Raw genomic sequence first — 21,477 nt, 5'->3', positions numbered from 1 at the left:
TCAGTAATATTTACTGGTTAAGGTTAGAAGAAGAGTATAATGTACCTGTTCGCTAATTATGGTCTTTATAAATAAAGTAGTAAATGGTTAGTTTTGGGATAAAAGAGAATATATCGTGAAAAAACGTTGACAATAAAAACCCTAATTGGACAATTTATCATTAACTATAGGATAACATGTGCTTGCTACTCTATATACCTAGACTACAAGACAAACAACAATTAAAGGAATCGTTTGGATGAAATTTTTTAACCTACAGATGACGATGGATTGATTTCTCTTGTCCAAACCAAAATGTATAAATTGCCAGCCCTTTACTCGACATCTAATTCTTGTACATTATGTATTGTTATATACTTGTTATTCCTACACAGAAGCGCAGGAGGTTTCCATAATATAACTTTACTATTAACAACAAGAATTATTCTCCAAATAATGTCGGACTCTAATATTAATCCAACATATAAAGCAGAAAAGAGTGCACATATTATATATTATTTGAAGACCATATTTTAGCTTTTAAGTTTGGACAATATATTGATATCTTTATTATTATATATATATCAAAAACGCTCCCAAGTTACAACAGTCACAACAGTTAAAATAATAAGCAATGAATATAAATGCAATACTTTCCTATGTAAAACGAGTTAATAATTTATATACCGATTTACTTGGTATCACCTCAATCAATATTCTCCTTTATACTAATCTTCTTCAATAAGTAGAATATAATTCGGTTTGATAATTAGAGCATTTTTATACATAGAACCCGAATTATAATAAAGAAGGATTATAGGTTATGGCTAAATATTTGGGTAAATAACCTTCTACACTTCTCGAAAAAGACAAAAAAACGGCTGCTCAGAACCTTGGAATCAGCGTTTGCAATTTCCAAGCATATTTCAAAGATAAGTAGTTACCTCAAAATAAATAGCAGAAGAAAATTTTTTTCACTTGGTTTGCTTTTATTTGTTGAACCATTTATGATTAATAATTAATTTGTAGAACTAACAAGTAGGAATTATATAGCTAGAATATTATAAGTTAGATTTTTAAACGACACATATTCCAAAGAAATATCCCTAGCGGTTCTCATATAACATGGTTCTAATGCTTTTCTAGACAATAATATTTTTTGCTGATATATAAAATAGTTCTTTTACACTATAGATGTAATATAAGTATTTTAATGCAATTCTCTGCTATTGCTCGCTAATTTACTATTACTGTCGTCTCAGTTCTTCTTTTCTTCATCGAGCTGTTTTTGAAAAATATTGAATTAAATATTCTCATTTATATACCAGCATCAATTTTTTTTTTTGCATTCAAGATATATTTATATATAGGGACTAATTTATTGGTACTAGAAGCTGCTCTAACTCTTAGAAGTCTCTAAGTTCCCTTACAGGTCTTTGTTAATCACTTATTAAAAATCGTATAAATTGACTCCTGGTTACTTTAGGAATTAGTAGTCATGTGAACTAATTAATTGGATATGATATGATATAGTCCGGGTTAGGTTTTTTTTCATAATTCTTCATTTGAAACGCGTAAGTTTACGCGACTTGTTAAGAATTGACTAAGATACTGAAAATCGAACTTTCCAAGATGCTTTAAGAATATTTTAACTGTGTATGCTAAACTTATTCAACCAAGCATTAGATATTCTTAACCAACGAAGATTTCTCATATAGAAGCTAGATATTATTCAGTTATCAATTGGACTTTGCACTACAAATATATATTCAACTTATAAAAGTATTAGAAAGAAATGACTTCCATTAATTTATCCACCGGTGATTTACGGACAATTTTCACCACTCAAGATCGTTATAATAACCCACAAGATGGTGTCTATCAAATTTATAACATTCGTAAACCTGATTCAAATACTAATAGAAAGAATTTAATTATGATCTCCGATGGTATTTATAATATGAAAGCTTTATTAAGGCATGAGGCAACTAACAAATTTGGAACTTTCAATTTACAAAAAGGTGATATCATTAAAGTATTAATTGCCGAACCAGCTATTTTGAGAGATGGTAAAAAGTATGTTTTACTAATTGATGATTTTGAGCTATTAGAATCTGGTAGATCTTTAGTGAATCAAAACTGTGAATTCTTAGATGTTTATCTAACTCATCATCCAGAGGAAATGGCACAAATTGTCACAGGTGATACAGTAACAAATGATGCTGTTCCTAAAGTAGAAGCTACTAATTCAAATGCTTCTTCAATAAGTGCTAATTCAAATACAACTTCTGTTGCTCAAGCAACCAAATCAACTAATTCATCTTTTTCACACAATAATAATTCGTCATCACAAAAATCCAGGCCGATTTTTGCTATTGAACAACTATCCCCATATCAGAATGTTTGGACCATTAAAGCAAGAGTGTCTTTTAAAGGGGATGTCAAAACTTGGCATAATCAAAGAGGTGAAGGTAAGCTACTAAATTTTAATTTATTAGATACATCTGGTGAAATTAGAGCAACTTGTTTTAACCAATTGGTCGATAAATATAATGAAACTATACAAGAAGGAAAAGTATATTTTATATCAAAGGCCAGATTACAACCATCAAAACCAAAATTTTCAAATCTATCGCACCCTTACGAACTAAGTATTGAAAATGATACAATTATTGAAGAATGTAATGATGTTTCTACAAATGATGTACCTAAGACCAACTTTAACTTCACAAAACTAGATTCAATTCAAAATTTAGAAACAAATTCTACGATTGATGTGCTTGGCGCTATTAAAACTGTTAATCCACACTTTGAATTAACTTCTAGAGCAGGTAAAAAATTTGACCGTCGTGATATTGAAATAGTAGATGAAACAGGGTTCATTATTAAGGTTGGTTTATGGAACCAACAAGCTATTGATTTCAATGTACCAGAAGGGTCAATTGTAGCTATTAAAGGTGTTAGAGTTACTGATTTTGGTGGAAAGTCTTTATCTATGGGATTTTCAAGTACTTTGACAGCTAATCCTGATATCTCTGAAGCTTATTCTTTAAAAGGTTGGTATGATGCAAATCGTAATAATACTACCTTTACTTCTTATAACTCCGAATCAGGTGGTCCAGTATCTGGTGAAGGATTGAAAAAAATTATTTCTCAGCGTATCACAATTGCAAAGGCTAAAAACGATAATCTAGGTAGATCTGAAAAGGGTGATTTTTTCTCAGTGAAGGCTGCTGTTAGTTTCTTAAAAGTTGATAATTTCGCTTATCCAGCTTGTTCAACTGAAGGCTGTAATAAAAAAGTTATCGAACAAACAGATGGTACCTGGAGGTGTGAGAAATGTGACGTCAGTTTCCCTTCGCCAAAATGGAGATATATGCTAACGATTTCTATAATGGATGAAACTGATCAAATTTGGTTAACTCTATTTAATGAACAAGCTCAACAACTAATTGGACTAGATGCTTCAAGTTTAATGGAAACAAAAGAAAATAACCCAGAAGAATTCAATAAAATTACTCAACAGATACAAATGAAAACACTCGACTTTAGAATCAGAGCTCGTGAAGATAATTACAATGATCAAACAAGAATTAGATATACTGTATCAAATATACATGAATTGAAATATAAATCGGAAGCTGATTATTTAGCAGAAGAATTATCTAAGTCGTTAGTTTTCTAATTATTTCCCTACACTTTAATTGTATAATAATTAGCTTTTTTCTAATACGTATAAATTGTGAGCCATTCAACCTTAGTTCATTAGCGAATGTATTTAGAATTTTTGACTATTTGGAACTAAGACAAGTATAGCAAAGATATTTTATAATTTTTGCGTTAAACAAAAATGAAACGTATATTTTAATTTATACATAAAAATGCAACTAATATCATACGCATATAAATTGTTATTTTTTAGTTATTTTATTTCTAACTATATAATGTTACATGAAAGAATGTAGTCTGCGATATAATTTTTATCATTAGCAATCATATCATCTTGTAAAAATTGTCTTTAGTACATATTATCTAATTTGATTAAATGAATCGAAAAGTATTGATGATCTTTTTGGTTTAGCTTTTACTTTATCAAATATTTTCCAATATCTCAAAGTTTCATCACCTGCACCAGAAACTACCGTTGTACCATCTGATGATAATGTTAAATGAAGAACTCTAAAACTATGCCCTTTCAAAATTGCAATAGGATCTAATGTTGGATAATTCCACAATGTTAAATTATATTTAGAATAACCATGAGAAGTTACAAGTTCATCAGAATTTTTTGACCATATCATATTACAAACTTGAGAACCCGTGTCAACTTCATTTACTTTCACTGAACTATTAATATTCCAAATTTTTAATTTTCTATCAGCAGTACCCCCACCTGTTGCCAATATTCCTCTTTTATGCGGAGACCATGCCAAAGCTTTTACTGCAGCAGTATGTTCATCCAACGTTAAAAGCGGTGTTGGCATACACCCATCATAAATATTAACTGTGTTATCATTACCACCAGAGACTAATTTATTATCCGACTCATTCCATTTTAAACCACAAACTTCCTGAGTGTGGGATTTTATTCGTTCAAAAAATGGGTCCTTCATTCTAACATCTCTATGCAGTATTGTACGATCTCTGCTACCAGATGTCAATATATGTGAATTCCATGATAAACATGCAGTGCGATCAGTATGACCAGATAAAGTTCTGATACACTTTCTCTTTGTAACATCATAAATTTCTATTATGCCATTACTTTGGCCAATTGCAATATGTGAACCTGTATTTATCCAGCTTAAACTCGTAAATTCATTTTTTGTATCACATAAATGAATAATTTCACTTGTATTATTATCGGTTAAGAAAATAGATTGACCCAAGGCAACTGCTAACATATCAGTTGACGACCAATCTATTAAATCATAGTAAAAATCATCTGCCAGAGAAGGTGCATCTAGTACACGGAACGGAACTTTTGCAATTTCTCTAAATTTTTTAGTTGGGGATAATAATAATTTTTTTGAATCTGGCCTGACTGGCGATACTGAATCAAAAAATTGAGAATGAAGTAATGATGCTGTTGATAAACGTCTTGGAGATTGGTTTCTATATGTCAAAACAGTAGCGCCTCTCGTTGTATAAACATTACTAGATAAAATACTATCATTCATATTATTGTTATTACCATTTAAATTATTATTTTTTATTAATGAATTACCTCTATTTGGAGTTGAAGGGATTGAGGTAGGATAGAAATTTCCAAACTGTTGAGAATCTGGAGGGGTAGATACTAGCTCATCACTGGAATAATCAATAGAATCGAGTGAATCATCGTTATGTATAGATGATGAATACGTATTTGAATGTGATAATCGTGTGGGGCTAGTAGTATTTGAGGTAGTTGGATTGCGACCATAAAGATTATTAACATTATGACCAGAATTATTATTATTAATATTACTACTGTTATTATTAGTAATACTGATATTATCAGCAGAAGCGTTACTATTTCCAGAAGATGTATAGTTTGAATTTGATGGTAATCCTGACAAAAAAATATTTGGACCATTGCTATTAGTAGGTGAATTATTTGAATTATCAAACAATCTCCGTCGTGTATTTGAGAAATTGGTTGAGTTTCTTGTACTTTTAATTCTATCGATGGTAGATTCATTGTTCAAAGAATCTTTTAATAATTTTTCACCAAAAATTTCATTCTTTAATAAAGCATCAAAGGTTTCATCAATTTGCCGTTCTTTTTGAACTTCTATCTGATCCTCTGTGCTCGAAGGCTTACTGTTTAAGGAAATTTTTATAGAATTAGATAGTGAGCCCATTGAATTGTAATCTAAGTCTGTTCTATTAGGTAAAAACCGATCATTATATTGTACAGTATTTTTACTTTTTGCCTTTGTTAGATTTAAGTTCAAATTACTTGAACTACCGTTATTACTATTATTACCACTATTACTATGATGCAAGCCGATTGTACTACTTGAGTGATTAATTGAGATATTATTGTTAGTGCTGTGTGCACTATGTGGATTATTATAAATATTCTTGTTATTTCTCTTTGATGGTGAACTTAGTATCGAAGAGCTCGAAGATGAAGATCCAATATAGACCGATCGCCGCCTGAATCTTTTTCTATCTTTTGATTTTAAAGGAGAAGAATTTGGCGTATTGTTTAGAAATGAGTTGGGTATTTTCTCAGGCATGCTTTATTCTATAATGAAAACTTTGCTGTTTTTGGAATAATCTTAAGAGTTCTTAAGGATATTTATATTAAATATAAAATGTAATAGTCTAGCAATGTATTTTATTAGTTTTGTTCTATAATAGTATTTTTATAAAAGTTGTCTTTTCGATTTGTTATACTTTATAAATTTTTAACCGTTATGTGATCCATACCTTACTTCTTAACAACACTTTTTTTTTATTTTTATTTTTCACTTATTTCGTTCTTCGTCAGGTACAGATTCTTACCACTATATTATTGATAAAATATGGCCAACAAACAGGTAAAAATACAGCTGATATACCTTTAGATGTAATTATATTTTATCGAATATCAGAAGTGAACTAGAACTTATCATTTATATCAGGTTTATATATAGTTCCTAAAGAGATTATTATAGAAATATCAAACAACTAGAAAGATATCAAAATTTCCGAGTTTTATCAGGATAGCAAAAAAAAAAATACCATAATGAAACAAAAAAGACCGACACATCAAAGAAGGATAAAGTGAAAAACAAGACAAATTCTATATAGACAGGTAGTTATTTTTTTTTGCAACTGATACATTAAGAAGATAATAGCAACTCTTCTAATAATCTACTTGTAGGGTTTGATGATTAAAACAGGAAGAATTCAAGAAATCACGTGCAAACAATATCTGCTCTGATTTTAGAGGCGTAATAATCCTAGCAATATATATTAATTTATGCAATTATAATATAATATATTTTACATGTAGAAAAAATATTTTTTATTCTCATAAGTAATTAGCGGAAAAAAGAGAATTACGAATCACTTAACGCTTTATACCTCAGTTTATAACTAATTTTTGCATTTTGTTGAACCACATTATGGAAAGTTATTCCAATAGTTACAATTATATATGTTACTACTAATTAATGAAATATATATATTGGCCCAGTAGATACTGTCACTTGTCAATTGAATAATATAATTAGACCATTTTATTTATTCACCATTATTTGATATGTTAAGTTAAACAATTTGCCAAAACTCCGAAAATCTTTACTATTAACAATGGCAACTCCGAAAAAGAACACATACAATTGAAGAAGATTTCACTTTCATATTGATTACAGTAAAAAATATAGTTAGAATTCATCAGGACAGAAATAAATTCATAATTATGTGAAACATAAAGATTTTGGCATCATGACACAATGAACAAGAAATTTTAGAGTCGTAAATACATTAGGAAAAAAATTATTACAAAACAAAAACAAAAAAGAATGCTAAGTAACCATTTTGTTCGAATATTCTTTATATACTATTAGTTTAATAAGCTCTTCAGACTGCTCATCCATAACCGTCTTACCTCATTAACCATTATATTACTTTTTTTACTATTCTTAATGTTACGTTCATGAATACCAACGTTAGTGATTCCAATTGGCCAAGCAATGTTACCAATACTTAAAGAATAGTAACTTTCATGACATTTTAGTATATTTTTATTTTGGTAGTAATATAATATAGTAGAGATTGATACCAATATATTATCTTCAATTTCCTTATTACGTAAATCAATTAATAATGGAAGTAAGCTCTTACGATTTTCTTTGGAAGAATTTTTAAAATTAATTAAATAGAAAATATATAAATTACATTTTTTGCATAATTTTGATTTATTATATTCAAATAAGTTATTTTGCCTATTGGATTGCGATAAATTTGAAATTTCACTTAATGTTATCTTTAAATCTTTTAATTCGATAAGATTTTCTTCCTCAATAATTTTATGAACTTTTTCATAATTATTCATTATATTTCTCAATATTATAACACATTCAATACTATTATTTGGAGATTAAAATCTATAATTAAACAATATCGAATAAAATACTACAAACTTTTTTAATTAATAAAGATTACGGAAATACAATAAATTTTTATAAATTTGTTTCTTGTTGAAATTTTCTCCTTTGAACTCGGTATTTTTCCAAATAAGGTATCCCGGAAAGATATCTTGTTAACTTAATCATAGCATAAGGATATTTAATATTGAGGAATTGGAAGAGAAAAAAAATAGTTTGAATTATTGAATATAAAATGGAACAGAGTTCAGCTTAAATCAGCCTCTATTATTTTTTTTATAGACAGATATGAACAATATTATAGGAAATACGAGTAGAACTACAGATATGAATACTACCGAAATTAATAGTGGCAATGACGGTTATCAATCTCAAGATGAAGAAGTGTTTGATGGTAACGATATTGAAAACAATGAAACAAAAGTTTATGAAGAATCATTAGATTTAAACTTGACAAATAACAATAGACAAGTTTGGCTAGTTAGGCTACCCATGTTTTTAGCCAAAGTTTGGAGAGATAGAAATAACTTACATGGTCAAGAATTGGGTAAAATTAAAATTAATAAAGATGGTAGTAAAATTAAATTAATGTTAAATGAAAATGATAATGATTCAATTCCACATGAATATGATTTAGAATTAACGAAGAAAGTTGTCGAAAATGAGTTCGTATTTACTGAACAGAATCTAAAAAAATATCAGCAGAGAGAAAAAGAATTAGCCGCTGATCCTGAAAAACAAAGACAAGCTTATCTTAAGAAACAGGAGCGTGAAGAAGAACTAAAAAAAAAACAACAACAACAGAAAAGACGTAACAATAGGAGGAAGTTTAATCACCGTGTGATGACTGATCGTGATGGTAGAGATAGATATATTCCGTATGTTAAGACTATTCCGAAGAAAACTGCTGTGATTGGTACTATTTGCCATGAATGTCAAGTAATGCCATCTATGCATGATCCAAATTATAATAAAATTGTTGAACAAAGACGTAACATTGTGAAATATAATAATAAGGAACGTATTACTACATTAGATGAAACTGTTGGTGTAACGATGTCGCATACCGGTATGTCTATGAGATCGGATAACTCTAATTTCTTAAAAGTTGGTAGAGAAAAGACAAAGAACAATATCAAATCTATTAGAATGCCAAAGAAAGAAATCTTGGATTACTTATTCAAGTTATTTGATGAATATGATTATTGGTCATTAAAGGGTTTAAAAGAACGTACAAGACAACCTGAAGCTCATTTGAAGGAATGTTTAGATAAGGTTGCCACCTTAGTGAAGAAAGGTCCCTATGCCTTTAAGTATACTCTGAGACCGGAATATAAAAAATTAAAGGAAGAAGAAAGAAAGGCTACTTTAGGTGAATTAGCTGATGATCAAGGTGCAGATGGCCAGAACTCAGATGGAATGCTGGGAGAAGGCCATGAAAATCAAGAAGACCAAGAAGAAGAAGTCGAAATGGAGGATGTTATATGATTTATTTATTATTATTCGTGGTGCTATCGGTATATTTCTGAACATACCACACATTTCAGTACAATACTATAGCAGTACTACCTTTTACATCATGCATTATAGTTGATTCTATCTAAAATTAACACGTTTTTTTTTGTTAATTTTGCTAACCAATCTTCTATAATGTTATAAAGAGTATAGAATTCAAACAACATCATTTTACACCCATGCTACAAAGTTATTTAGTTATATAAACAATAATATTTTATATAATGGGAGGAAACCACAAACTATGATCTAACACCATAAGGGTATCAATGCGGTGGTTCTGACACTTTGAGTCCAATGTATGAAGCTTTCTAAAATTCACTCCTGCCCAACCGTGCACCACAAAAGGCTGTGAAAAATTACCGTCAAATTTTACACAATATAAAGTTGCGTCCTCTGTTTTCTAATCCTAAAATGAAATTGGGATACCGAGAACCGTGAAAATTATCATGTTCGTAAAGTGGAATTTTGCAAAATCCAGCTAGAGACCTACCAAAAAATATTGCAAATTAATGGCCTTGGCGGTAAAAAAAAATAGGTATTACACTCAATTAAAATATCGTTATTAAAATTGTCTTTTTTGTTGTACTACTTATTTTCAAAAACGTCGAATAACTCATACCAAATAGTTTAAAAATGGCCAGAGAAATTACCGATATTAAGCAATTTTTGGAATTGACCAGAAGAGCTGACGTTAAGACTGCTACCATTAAAATCAACAAGAAGTTGAATAAATCTGGCAAGCAATTCAGACAAACCAAGTTCAAGGTTAGAGGTTCCAGATACTTATACACCTTAGTCGTTAACGATGCTGGTAAGGCTAAGAAGTTGATGCAATCTTTACCACCAACTTTAAAGGTTAACAAGTTATAAGTTAATTAAAAAAAATTGAAGTATTTTAATCATATATCCATCAGTTTTCTCTTTTTAACTTTAAACCGAACACTTTTATAATTTCTTATATACATGTATATTGATTTAAGGCTTTTTATATGTGTACTAGGCATTTAATAACTATTGATTCATCGAACGCTTTTTTACTCCTACGAATATATAGTATCATTCTATTTAAATTAGTTAAATATCTTTCCTTACTGAGTTACTAACGCATTTGGTGCAGTTTTACACAATTTTTATAAAAATTTAAGACTTTTTCTATATTATTTTGCATTAATAACTTATTCACCTATTTGTATTCCATACTTATTCAACCTCATTAGTAAGTTCAGCAGTTCTTACCCATCTCCTTCTTCTGGTATATTTAGAATAAGAATCTTCAACACTAGGTTTATTCCATGCATTATCGTAATATATAAAACCATCGTTGTCTCCTGGATCATTTACAGTCTTTATTGGACAATCTTCAATGATCCCATCGTTCGTCAGATCTAATTTCCAACATGGATCTACCCATTTCCATTGATAATTGTGAACTTCATTAATTTGTTTCCCATCTGTATCTCCAGAGTTTTCCGATTTATCTTCAATTGGTAACTGAAAAGTTTCAATAGATTCAGATGAATTTAAAAATTCATCTGTCCAATTACTCCTCTCATAAGTTAACATATTATCTGTCCATCCTAATCCTATCCATTTCCTTTGGTTTTCATACAAGATGTATGCGAATTTAGGGGTATTAAGAAGATTCGATTTCTTTTTTTCTATTAGCAGTTCAAATTCCTTTTGCTTAGTATCATTTTTTATATCTGCCTTTAGTTTCTTCCTCTTTGCCATTACAATATCTTCAATTAAGTTATTCGTATCTAAAAGGTGCTTTCTTAATCGAATCATCATTGGCGCATTAAACGATAATAAAAATAATCCTATTATTAATATAATTCTTCTAATATTGATAATTAAACTACAAATTGGTAAAACCACTAAGCTGATTACACTAATTTGTTTGATCTTATCTGTATCATATTGCATTATGGGTTCAATTAAAATATCAAATTTATCTGATATCTCGTTAATTATTCTAATATTATCATCTTTTGTAATCTCATTAAACCTCTTTTTGTTTTGTTCAAATCGATACCAAAAATAGATTATAACTAGTAAAATCCCATGCCCAAGATATCTGAAGATATCTTGAAACCATAATACCACTAAGCTATAAGTAAATAAGCTAATTAGATTGTATTTTATATCGTTATTCCACGTTAAGAGATTAAAGATTTCGTTGATTATTTGGAAAAAGGGATAGCTATTAGTCAATGATCTAACTGCTATCAAATTTCCAATTATGGAGCCTTGCATTCTGTTTGCTTATTTTAGATTTCCCCTAACAAGGACATCTTTTCTTCAGAAGTTTTTTTTATTTAAAGATTGATTTGCACCTTTCAGAAAGTTATATTGATGGTCTTTTTCCCTTTTGATATTAGAAAAATGTGTAGCGCCGAAGCTGATGACACAAATAAATTATAGAACATTACAGCATCCGAACAATGTATTTTCTCACATACCTCTAAATAACAAGTTAATCTAATTCGACATAGGTTTATTATTTATAACTGGGTATATTATTATATCTATATATCAAATTATATTATCATGCAACATAAAAGTAAAAGTTAATATCATCAGGTGACCTTTGCAAATATTCCTTTTCAATTAGAATTTCAATAGATTTTTTAAACATTATATTTGTCAATGAAAATCTGTCTAACAGATCATGCTCAACTTTTTCATACAATTCATTGTGTGTTAAAGTTTTGCTATTCTTCATAATCCTAACAATAGATGCATTAATTTGAAGAGTTCTAGATTTTTCAAGTTGTAATTGTTCAAGTTGCTGATCATCCGTTAAGCCACTTCCATTACCCAACCCATTAATTGAACTAGAAGAAATACCACCATTTACCAAAGTAGGTACTTTAATTCTTGTAACTGATGATTTAAATGACACGTTGATTGAAAATTTATCATCAAGGGATATATTAGTCCCTGGAGGAGATTTTTTCAAGATTTTACATTTTGGAGCTATCGTTAATGATAATAATTGCTTAATCAATTCTGCCTCTGGTAAATTTGTTTTCTCCTTAATTTCAGAGGTGGAATAGATCTCATTTTCATTGAATAAGAGAAGTATTAAACTTGAATAAAATGGCATTATTAATTCATAGATATTTTTATTAATTGAACATCTTAATTCAATTGTTTGTAAATTGAACTGCCAGCTCAATGTTCTATCATTATAATTTTTACTGCTGTAAAATGTCTGGAAATTTTGTTGAATTTCCAATAATTCTTTCGGCAATATAATCAAATCAGTATTTAATTCAGAAACAAAAGGCCAAGATGATATGGTCAAAATTTCCGGAATATAAGCTATATTGTTTAAATCTTCGGACTTCTTAAAATTAATCAATAATTCTTTAGATTTATTAATATCTCTTAGCATACCTTCTATTTTTATTGTAACAAATGAGCCCATTTCTGTTTTAATGATTCCAACCAGCCATTTTTCCAATTCAAAATTTGAACGATTCTGTAACAGCCTCTTAGACAATAGTTTCTTATAAAATATTTCAAAATAATCCTTCTCATTAATAAATTTAAGTAAAATAGTACAATCTTTTATATTTTTTTTAATCGTATCGGTAGACCTATCAGAATTTGTATGATTATTGGTTGCATTATATAAATTTTCATTGGAAGATAATTTCAAAAAAGTATCTAGATATATGATAACTGATTCAATCGTTAAATTTTCTAAATCTTTCAGATATTTCATTAAATTCTCATTTAAAATTGAAAATTTATCAGTTTTCATACATGACAATAAAGCTTTGTATTTATTGTAAATTTCTAATACACTACTAATCCAATTCAAAGACATCTGAGTTTTCTTGATTCTTTTGGTGTTGTCGTTAATATTATTATCAGTTGACTCCTTTAAAGCGTCCAATATGCATTCACTAACAGTAGATATAATTTTTCCTTTATATTCTTCGTTTAATGATAACGAATATAATTTTTTCAACTGATCATTGTTGCTTACTTGAATTAAATCTTTAACATATGCTGGTACCTTATCCATAATATTATTCCAAACTAAACATTTGTCTAATATTGAAATTATCTTCAAAGTTGTATCAGGATTTAAAAAATAATTATCGAGGTGATTTTCAAATGATTTGATTTTTTCTACTTTTACCAAATAATCATCTAAAGTTAGGCTATCGACATTCAAAAAATTAGAGTAAAAATTTTCGGTCCTTTGTATAAATTTTGGCTCAAAATATGTTATGAAATAATTATCTTTGTCGTCAACATCTTGCAATGTCTCTAACATATTGAAAATAGATTTCCAAATATCAGTATTTGCAATATATAAAAGTTCATTATTATATCGAACCTTATTAATTTGATTAATTATTTTGTTTGAGATTGACTCATGTAATGGAATAACTATATCAATTCTAAACAAGTTTAAGCATAAATCGTAAACTTCAAACTTTCTTTCTTCTTTACAGTACACTTTATTGAAATATGACATTAAATCATTAATAATCTTAAAATATTTACATTGGTTTAACCAAAACTGATTTAAGTTCTTCAAAAATCCCATTTCATCTTGTGTTTCATCGATGGTAAAATCATTTCTAAGCTCCCTCAATTTGGAACTCATGAATTTTTCAATCTCACCATACAATTTAGAACCTGCACCATTAATTACAATTAAATATATATGCCTGTATAATTTTTCAAATGAGAGGACTTCAGTTTTTTCTAAATATATAGAATCGATTGCATCTGTAATTTCAAGCAAAATTCCATCGAAATCAAGTTCTGGGGATGATAATGAAGTGGGAACTTTAAATTTAGTTCTGTGATTTAACATGGCATTAATTAAAGTTTACTATTTGATCGATGACTTTGCAGAAAATAGTTGCATTGCACAATTATCAGAATAGTGCCAAGATTTTTCGATGTATTCTGAAATTTTTAACCATCAATGACTTTAATATTAAACAAACTAAAACATCCGGAAATGCAAAAAAGTAGTATGAATAGGAAGGCTTTCTAGTTAACTACAGAAAAATAAAAAAAACAAATATTGAAATTACATATTTCTCCTGGTGCCCCAATAACCATAGCAATTAAATGTCATCATCTGATATATTTGATGTTCTAAATATCAAAAAAGCGAAACCTCAACCCGCAACAGTTGAACCATCTCATAGTTCCTCACCAAGACCTCCTGTGACTGGGATACAACGTGAGTTGTATAATCTACTCGGTACCAACCAACCTCCAATAGCTCTTTCTTCGAAATCTAATGAACAATCTCGTTTCAAAGAAAAGTTACAAGCTAATGGGAAAGTAGTTCCATGGACAAATGCCCCATTTAAGCCGAATGATTATGTTGTTTTAAATCATTGGATTCGTGGATCTTCTCTGAATGCTTCTAATGATAACACAAAATCAACTGATAAACTAGAAAAATTAGATCACAATAAAACAGAGCAAGAGCTACCACCATCCAAATTTAAACAATTTAACGTGCACCCTACTTTACCTGAATTCACCGAAATTGAATATAATGACTTTATGAGTGACATAATACTCCCTAGTGAAATTAGCAAAGCAGATAATAAACCAAATGATGAAATAATTACAACCAATAAGGATATAAAGGAAAGTGGTTCTGGCCTTGAGGCAGGTGATAACCAGAAGGCAGAATCTGCTAATGAGGGAAGTAAAACTCCAAACGATTCAGACAAAGACCACAAAGCTAAGAATGATACCTGGACATATGAGGAAACTTTACAATTATTTCACTTATGTAGGCAATACGATATGAAGTGGTTTATTATATTCGATAGATACGAGGATAATGGTAAAACAAGAACTCTCGAAGACTTGAAATCTCAATTTTATAAAGTTTCAAAAGCTTACTTCCATAAAAAAGACCCCAAAAACCCTTTATTGACATCTTTAGACTTCAGAAAAGACAAAGAAATAGAACGTAAAAACTATTTGCAAAGATTACTAGCACGATCTGCAGCAGAAATAGCTGAAGAAGAAGCACTAATAATTGAATCTAGGAAATTTGAAGTTGCTGCAAAACGGACATTAAATGAAAGAGAAGCTTTATTAAGACTACTAGACTCACCTCATTCTGAACAATCAGTATCTCGATACTTGACGTCTCAAGGTATGTCTCAACTGTATACTAGTTTATTATCTGATAAATCTAGAAAGAGAAAGCATCCATCAAGTAACTCAATACCAGAAAATCCGTGGATGAAACAGCAACAACAATTTGCTCAACAAAGACAACAACTACAACAACAACATCATCAGCAGCAACAGCAACAATTACAGCAACGAATACAGCAACAAGAAAATGAACAAAAATCTCAAAATATTAAACAAGAATTATCTGTTAAGCCAAATGATTCCATACCTTCCATTCCATCTACTTCTAAAAAGACTAAGAAACAAAAACAAGAAGAACAGCAAGCTCAGAAAAAGAAATCAGAATCTGCTCGGTTGGAGCAATTATTGTCAAAGTTTAGCGAAGAAGAAAGAACTGCATTGGGAGTTATTGTTCATGAAAAGAAGCTAAATGCTGGGGTGTATTTGAGATCAACAAGAATTCCAAGTTTTAAGCCTGCTTTACAAAATAAGGTTAATTTGATGATGCAAGAACTAGGATTACCTATGAGACCTACTATGGTAACAAAAAGAGTTATGGAAAGACAAGAACATTTATTAAAACAAATTGCAAATTTAGCAGACTTAAAAAAACACTATGATAAGCTAGAGGCAGAGGTAGAAGTCAGGAAATAATAAAATTATGATACTCTTAATAATTTGAACAGTGAAGCCATTAATTCTATACTTGTTATTAAAAATTTCCTGTTTTTGCTCATCTTAACGACTAATGCTTATTTTATAACTTTCACCTACCGATACTGAAATCTAGAATAATACTTTGCAATAAATATTTAAATTATAAAACATTTGATTGACTAACTTAACTCAGCCGTTTTACTTGTATGTGTTATAAACACCAAAATTGATAAAAGTATAAAACATCTTTCAGAGATTGCGGTATATAAACTGCTAAACTGCAATATTATTATATAAGAATTATTAATCAACAGCATATGTGCTGTTGATCCTCATGTAATGCCAAATAATAAGATAATTCATTAACTTAAGATATATATATAATATCCTCTGTATCTGCGTTTAATTGTTGCTTAAAAGCAACCGTCGGACTAAGAAATGAAGGATCTATAAATAAAGAAAGTGTCTTTTGTAAGATATCATCAACCAGTGTACAGGATGAACTGTTTTGAATAGTAAATTCAGCTCTACCATTTCCCGTACAGATATCTTCTTTATGAACATTTTCTATTGCAGTTGAAATAGCTTTTAACTCAAAATATTCTGTAAACCCCTGAGATATTTCCAGCACTGAGCTTTCAAACTCAGTATATTCACGGTAAAATCCAACATCAAGTAGTATGCTACCATCAAATAATTTCCAGACAGAAGGTTGAAGTTTAAAAAGTTCATGAAGTCCTGGAAATTCCTGCTCAGATATTTGACCATATCTTTTCTGGATTACTTGGTTCACATTATTTAATATAAACGTCATCATAGTAACTTTAAATTTAAGAAGCGTATCTGATGTGACTGATAAATGTGCATTAAAAAGCACAGGTAAAAATTTGAAGGTTCTTACAGAATTTTCAGAATTAAATAAGGCTTGAAATTTACCAGAAAAAATTTGAAAGTTCTCACTGCTTAAACAGGAATGAATAAGCCCTGTTTCAATGAATTCGATTTTTTTATTGACATCAATACATGAAATAAAACTATCACGAAATTCACTCTTCTCAGTTTCAATATTTGAGATGCCAAGCTCTACTTTAAATGTTGAGAACGCATGGGATGACTTGATAAAATCGATATATTTAACATTTAGGAAATTGATAATAGAGGTAGCAAAAGATTTTGTAACCAGTTGTAATTCATAATATGTTAGTAAATTGGAAATTAATTGATTACCTAATTCATAGTATTTGAAAGTTGCTAATATAGAAAACAGCGAGCGCAGTAAGGAAAATATGTCATACGATTCTAGAACATTATACTTATTCAATGATGTGTGTTTACATCGGCTTAACAACTTAATTACAAATGATTTGAACCATACATCATCTTTTTTTATAATATTATCTACTGTTACTCGTAGTAAATGTTCTTTAATTAAATCGAATGATTGATTGTCTGCAATTTCAAGTAATTTAGTGAAGAAATAAATTTTATCAGAACTACCTTCTTCTAAACCATTAAACGTGAACAAAGACCACCAGGATATCTCACCCGATTTACCAATAAAATTTCCAATGGTACAATAATCATTTATAAAAGATTTAGACTTTGAAACATTGCTTGTGATCAATTTAAATATATGATTCAAAACCCAAGATGGGCCTAAATTGGTCATGTTGCGCACATAAAGCTTAGAGATTACAACAACACTTTCTAGATATGAATCGTTCTCAATCATTAGTTGTAGATAAGGAAAGAAGTGTCTTAAGTATATAGGAATAGATTTCGAAACAGAATTTAATGTTAATGCCAGCTTCCCATAAAATTCTTTCCACAGAGGTTTGGCTGATAATGTATGAAATTTTGCGGTTTGAAAGAGTTGCAGAAGTAATTTATTATCGCATGAAAGTTGTTTGGCCATGTTATTCTCCGTAATAGCTAAAACTCCCTTTAAAATGCAATCAAGTATACAGGACGATAATGAATCAGTTAAAGTATTTAAATATGATTCTGAAATAAGAGGAGACATTTGTTCTTTGAACCTTCTTTCTAAATTTAAATTTGATAAACCTGCCAATATTATAAGAAGGTTAATTCTATTCTTCAAAATAGGTAAAGTATCAGAATTTTTTATTTTACTCATTGGGACCAATCTTTCAATCATTATGTCAGATAATTTTACATGCCGTAACAATTCTAAATATCTATTAAATAACAATTGATCAAACAGAATAGCAGTTGGAGATTCTAAAACGTAATTACTATCTAAATATATTTTTTCCTCTTCAAAATTTTCATACCTTCTCTTTTTAAAGATTTTATCCAATGAGATAATTATCTCTGTAGATATTTTCCAATCGAATTTAAGTTGAACCACTTGAATAAATTGAAATGCGTTAATTAAAACATCATATTTAGATAAAATCTTTAATATACTCCATTTAGGATCTGCGGACGGAAATAAGTTAACTATGATAATTGCAATATTTGGTTCAAATTGTAAATCTTGGAGACGTTTCCAAAATTGTCGGGACATATCAGTCGTTTGAATAATATCTTGTAATATAGAATATGATTCCGTTAAAAGCTTGGTATTCGAGCTACTTAGGAATCTAATACATTGATTGAGAAGGTTGAAAAATGAGACTATGTGGTCTAAAATTTTCAAGTATATTTCTGCTCGCAGTTTATTAGAAGTATTCGAAAATCTTGATATTTCAAGCAATAACACTTGACAAATAGCAATTTGATAAAAGTGGATTGCTTTTGCTTTTTCCTTAAGTTGGCTAACCTTTGATCGATATGATTTATGGAATGACTCAATGATATCAAATAGTTGTGGGATGTCTAGTTGGTAAATGAAGTTTACAAGTTGCTTATTTAATTTAAGTAATTCTAGATCTGGAACTTCTCGATCAATAATTTGATCAAACAAGAACTTAAGTTCCTTAGGAATATTTACTATATCGAAACGAGATAGTTTGCATTCAAAGCTTGGTAATTTAACTGTAATAATATCTGGTGGTTTAAAATTTTGTCTGGGCTGAATTGCCGTTAAAATGGAGTGGCTATGCTCTTCATTGCTGATAAGTTTCTCAGATATCGTACTTGCGACATTATTGTCTAAATTGGAAAGCTTCGTATTTATTGGGGCATAAGTATTGCTAACAGACTCTACAATAGTCGTAAATGTATTAGCATGCCGCGATATTTCATTATCAGAGTTAGGAAACAGCCCAAACCAGCTGTTTTTATCCTTGGACTTGTTTTTTGTTTTTCTTTTTTTAAATATGTGTGTAGTAGTAGAACTAAGAGATCCTGGTATCTGGTAGCTATTTAATGATTCCATTACATCAGCTTTTGGAAATTGGGAGATGGAATGAATTGGTTGTCGTGTAGGCTTGTAAGATTTTTTTTGAGTTAGTTTACGTAATATTCTTTCCGACCTTTTGGACGTGACAAGCTTTACACTAGTTCTACCTTCCGTCTTTTTGTTAGAGAAATTTATGTTCTTACGTTTATTGGGAATACTAGTGGTTGAATATTTAGTCGCTGGTGTATTTGCATTAAAGTTACTCAATGTTCTGGGACTTTCCGAAAGCATATAATCAACACTACTATTATTATATTCCTGAGCGTCACCTAGATATTTATTTAAGTTTATCAATTCATTAGCCTGCTTAGATGAGCTATTTCCGTGTGGTATACAATTTGTTTTTTTCGTTGGAGTAATAATTCTCTTAGCATGCTCAAGAGTTTCCTCGGAAGATATGATCTTTGGTAACATAGTAGTACCCTTTTCAACATCTAATAATATAGGGCTAGCTTTTACACTTTCCTCAATACTATCATCAGAAATATATTCTACTGAAATAAGATCGTCCCACGAATATTCGTTTTGATATTTTGAATTAAAATATTCTCCTAGTGTCTCTTCATCTAAGTTTCTCTTAGAATTTATTCTGGTATCATCCGTATAGAAATTTTTAGCATTCGTTTCATCCTCTGGAGCGATCATGTCATCTAGTAGTTGCTTATCATCTACTCTGTTACTAATTGTATTCTTACTTTTTTTACGTAGCGCAATACCTTTTCGATCAGAATTACTTGATTTCTTATCTGTATTTATCTCATTATTTTTACAAGACTTTCTGGAAACTGATTTCTTTAGATTCTTTTCCCACATGAATCTAGGTAATACGCCTCTGAACCCTGTTTTTACATTGAGCATCTTGCCTCTAAATTTGAATTCATCAGTTACATTATCATCATTACTTTTATGCGAATTATCCATTTCATTCTGAGAATTCTTCTCAATATCTGAGCTTGAATGAAAATTATTCTGTTGATAAAGAAGATCTGTCTCGGAATATCTTTCTTGTAAAGTTTCAGACTGGTTCTGAAGTTTGTCTTCGTCCACTTTTTGATAAATTGGTGAAGCAATTTTAAGGAAATCATTGTTCTCTTCTTCTGCGTCCATTTCTACCAAGCTTTTGTTTGCATCAGAATAGTTAAAATAGGAATCATCGTAGTCCTCTTCCTCCGGTCGATAATGTACATCATATGAATTACTATCAGGATTTTCATATGGTAAATCTTCTATAATACGCTCTTGCTCATTAGCATTAATTGGCTTATCAGGTAAAGCTACATTTTCAGCTGCGGCCTCAAAATTTGTAACATCATATCCGTTCATAAGTTGACGATGTTTAATTCTATCCAAACTATAAGGCATTTTCTGGATGGCAGATCGCTTCCTAAAAGACCTTTCATAATAATTCTCATGAGGAAAAGTATTTGACTTCGATTTTAAGACATTACCACTACCTAGGCTGTCAACGACTTCTATTGAAGATGTGCTTTCGTGTCTAGTGGTATTGCTGGTAATTACATTGCCTAGATGTCGGTTAGATGTATCCAAATAAGATGAAACATGATGTTCATCCAGAAATGATGTGCATAGTAAAGAAGGTTCATCTTCTTCTGGAATGTATATTATTTTTAGTTCGTCACTCTCCACATCTGAATCTTCAATCACGGATAAATGTAAGGGCTCTTCATCAGTAACCCCAGTAGACATATCATAAGAACGGCTATTCTC

General features: G+C 29.7%; 9 protein-coding genes across 9 annotated transcripts; 4 read left to right on the top strand and 5 right to left on the bottom strand.

The window, feature by feature from the left end:
* Positions 1-1,774: 1,774 nt before the first annotated feature.
* RFA1 (replication factor A subunit protein RFA1) lies at positions 1,775-3,664 on the top strand (the record flags this gene model as incomplete). The annotated part of the gene is made up of 1 exon (XM_004181567.1): positions 1,775-3,664. The coding sequence occupies one exon, from the start codon at positions 1,775-1,777 to the stop codon at positions 3,662-3,664; it is 1,890 nt and encodes a 629-aa protein (XP_004181615.1).
* Positions 3,665-4,007: 343 nt separating this feature from the next.
* Positions 4,008-6,206, bottom strand: CDH1 (Cdh1p; the record flags this gene model as incomplete). Its single annotated transcript, XM_004181566.1, has 1 exon — positions 4,008-6,206. One exon carries the CDS (start codon positions 6,204-6,206, stop codon positions 4,008-4,010), a length of 2,199 nt encoding a protein of 732 aa, XP_004181614.1.
* Positions 6,207-7,519: 1,313 nt separating this feature from the next.
* Positions 7,520-8,011, bottom strand: PRP18 (mRNA splicing protein PRP18; the record flags this gene model as incomplete). Its single annotated transcript, XM_004181565.1, has 1 exon — positions 7,520-8,011. The coding sequence occupies one exon, from the start codon at positions 8,009-8,011 to the stop codon at positions 7,520-7,522; it is 492 nt and encodes a 163-aa protein (XP_004181613.1).
* A 340-nt stretch (positions 8,012-8,351) lies between these two features.
* On the top strand, positions 8,352-9,551 carry TFG2 (transcription factor IIF subunit TFG2; the record flags this gene model as incomplete). The annotated part of the gene is made up of 1 exon (XM_004181564.1): positions 8,352-9,551. The coding sequence occupies one exon, from the start codon at positions 8,352-8,354 to the stop codon at positions 9,549-9,551; it is 1,200 nt and encodes a 399-aa protein (XP_004181612.1).
* Positions 9,552-10,214: 663 nt separating this feature from the next.
* On the top strand, positions 10,215-10,451 carry RPL38 (60S ribosomal protein eL38; the record flags this gene model as incomplete). Its single annotated transcript, XM_004181563.1, has 1 exon — positions 10,215-10,451. One exon carries the CDS (start codon positions 10,215-10,217, stop codon positions 10,449-10,451), a length of 237 nt encoding a protein of 78 aa, XP_004181611.1.
* Positions 10,452-10,781: 330 nt separating this feature from the next.
* Positions 10,782-11,837, bottom strand: TBLA0G01450 (PEX28-32 family peroxisomal membrane protein; the record flags this gene model as incomplete). Its single annotated transcript, XM_004181562.1, has 1 exon — positions 10,782-11,837. One exon carries the CDS (start codon positions 11,835-11,837, stop codon positions 10,782-10,784), a length of 1,056 nt encoding a protein of 351 aa, XP_004181610.1.
* A 292-nt stretch (positions 11,838-12,129) lies between these two features.
* On the bottom strand, positions 12,130-14,424 carry CUL3 (cullin CUL3; the record flags this gene model as incomplete). The annotated part of the gene is made up of 1 exon (XM_004181561.1): positions 12,130-14,424. One exon carries the CDS (start codon positions 14,422-14,424, stop codon positions 12,130-12,132), a length of 2,295 nt encoding a protein of 764 aa, XP_004181609.1.
* A 263-nt stretch (positions 14,425-14,687) lies between these two features.
* On the top strand, positions 14,688-16,379 carry SWC4 (Swc4p; the record flags this gene model as incomplete). The annotated part of the gene is made up of 1 exon (XM_004181560.1): positions 14,688-16,379. One exon carries the CDS (start codon positions 14,688-14,690, stop codon positions 16,377-16,379), a length of 1,692 nt encoding a protein of 563 aa, XP_004181608.1.
* A 370-nt stretch (positions 16,380-16,749) lies between these two features.
* Positions 16,750-21,456, bottom strand: MMS22 (Mms22p; the record flags this gene model as incomplete). The annotated part of the gene is made up of 1 exon (XM_004181559.1): positions 16,750-21,456. One exon carries the CDS (start codon positions 21,454-21,456, stop codon positions 16,750-16,752), a length of 4,707 nt encoding a protein of 1,568 aa, XP_004181607.1.
* Between the last annotated feature and the right edge of the window lie 21 nt (positions 21,457-21,477).

The sequence above is a fragment of the Henningerozyma blattae genome, chromosome 7 (assembly GCF_000315915.1).
Source record: "Henningerozyma blattae CBS 6284 chromosome 7, complete genome".
NCBI classification, from domain to species: Eukaryota; Fungi; Ascomycota; class Saccharomycetes; order Saccharomycetales; family Saccharomycetaceae; genus Henningerozyma; species Henningerozyma blattae.
The sequence above is the reverse complement of the archived record's forward strand: the minus strand, read 5'-3'. Positions and strand labels throughout refer to the sequence as shown.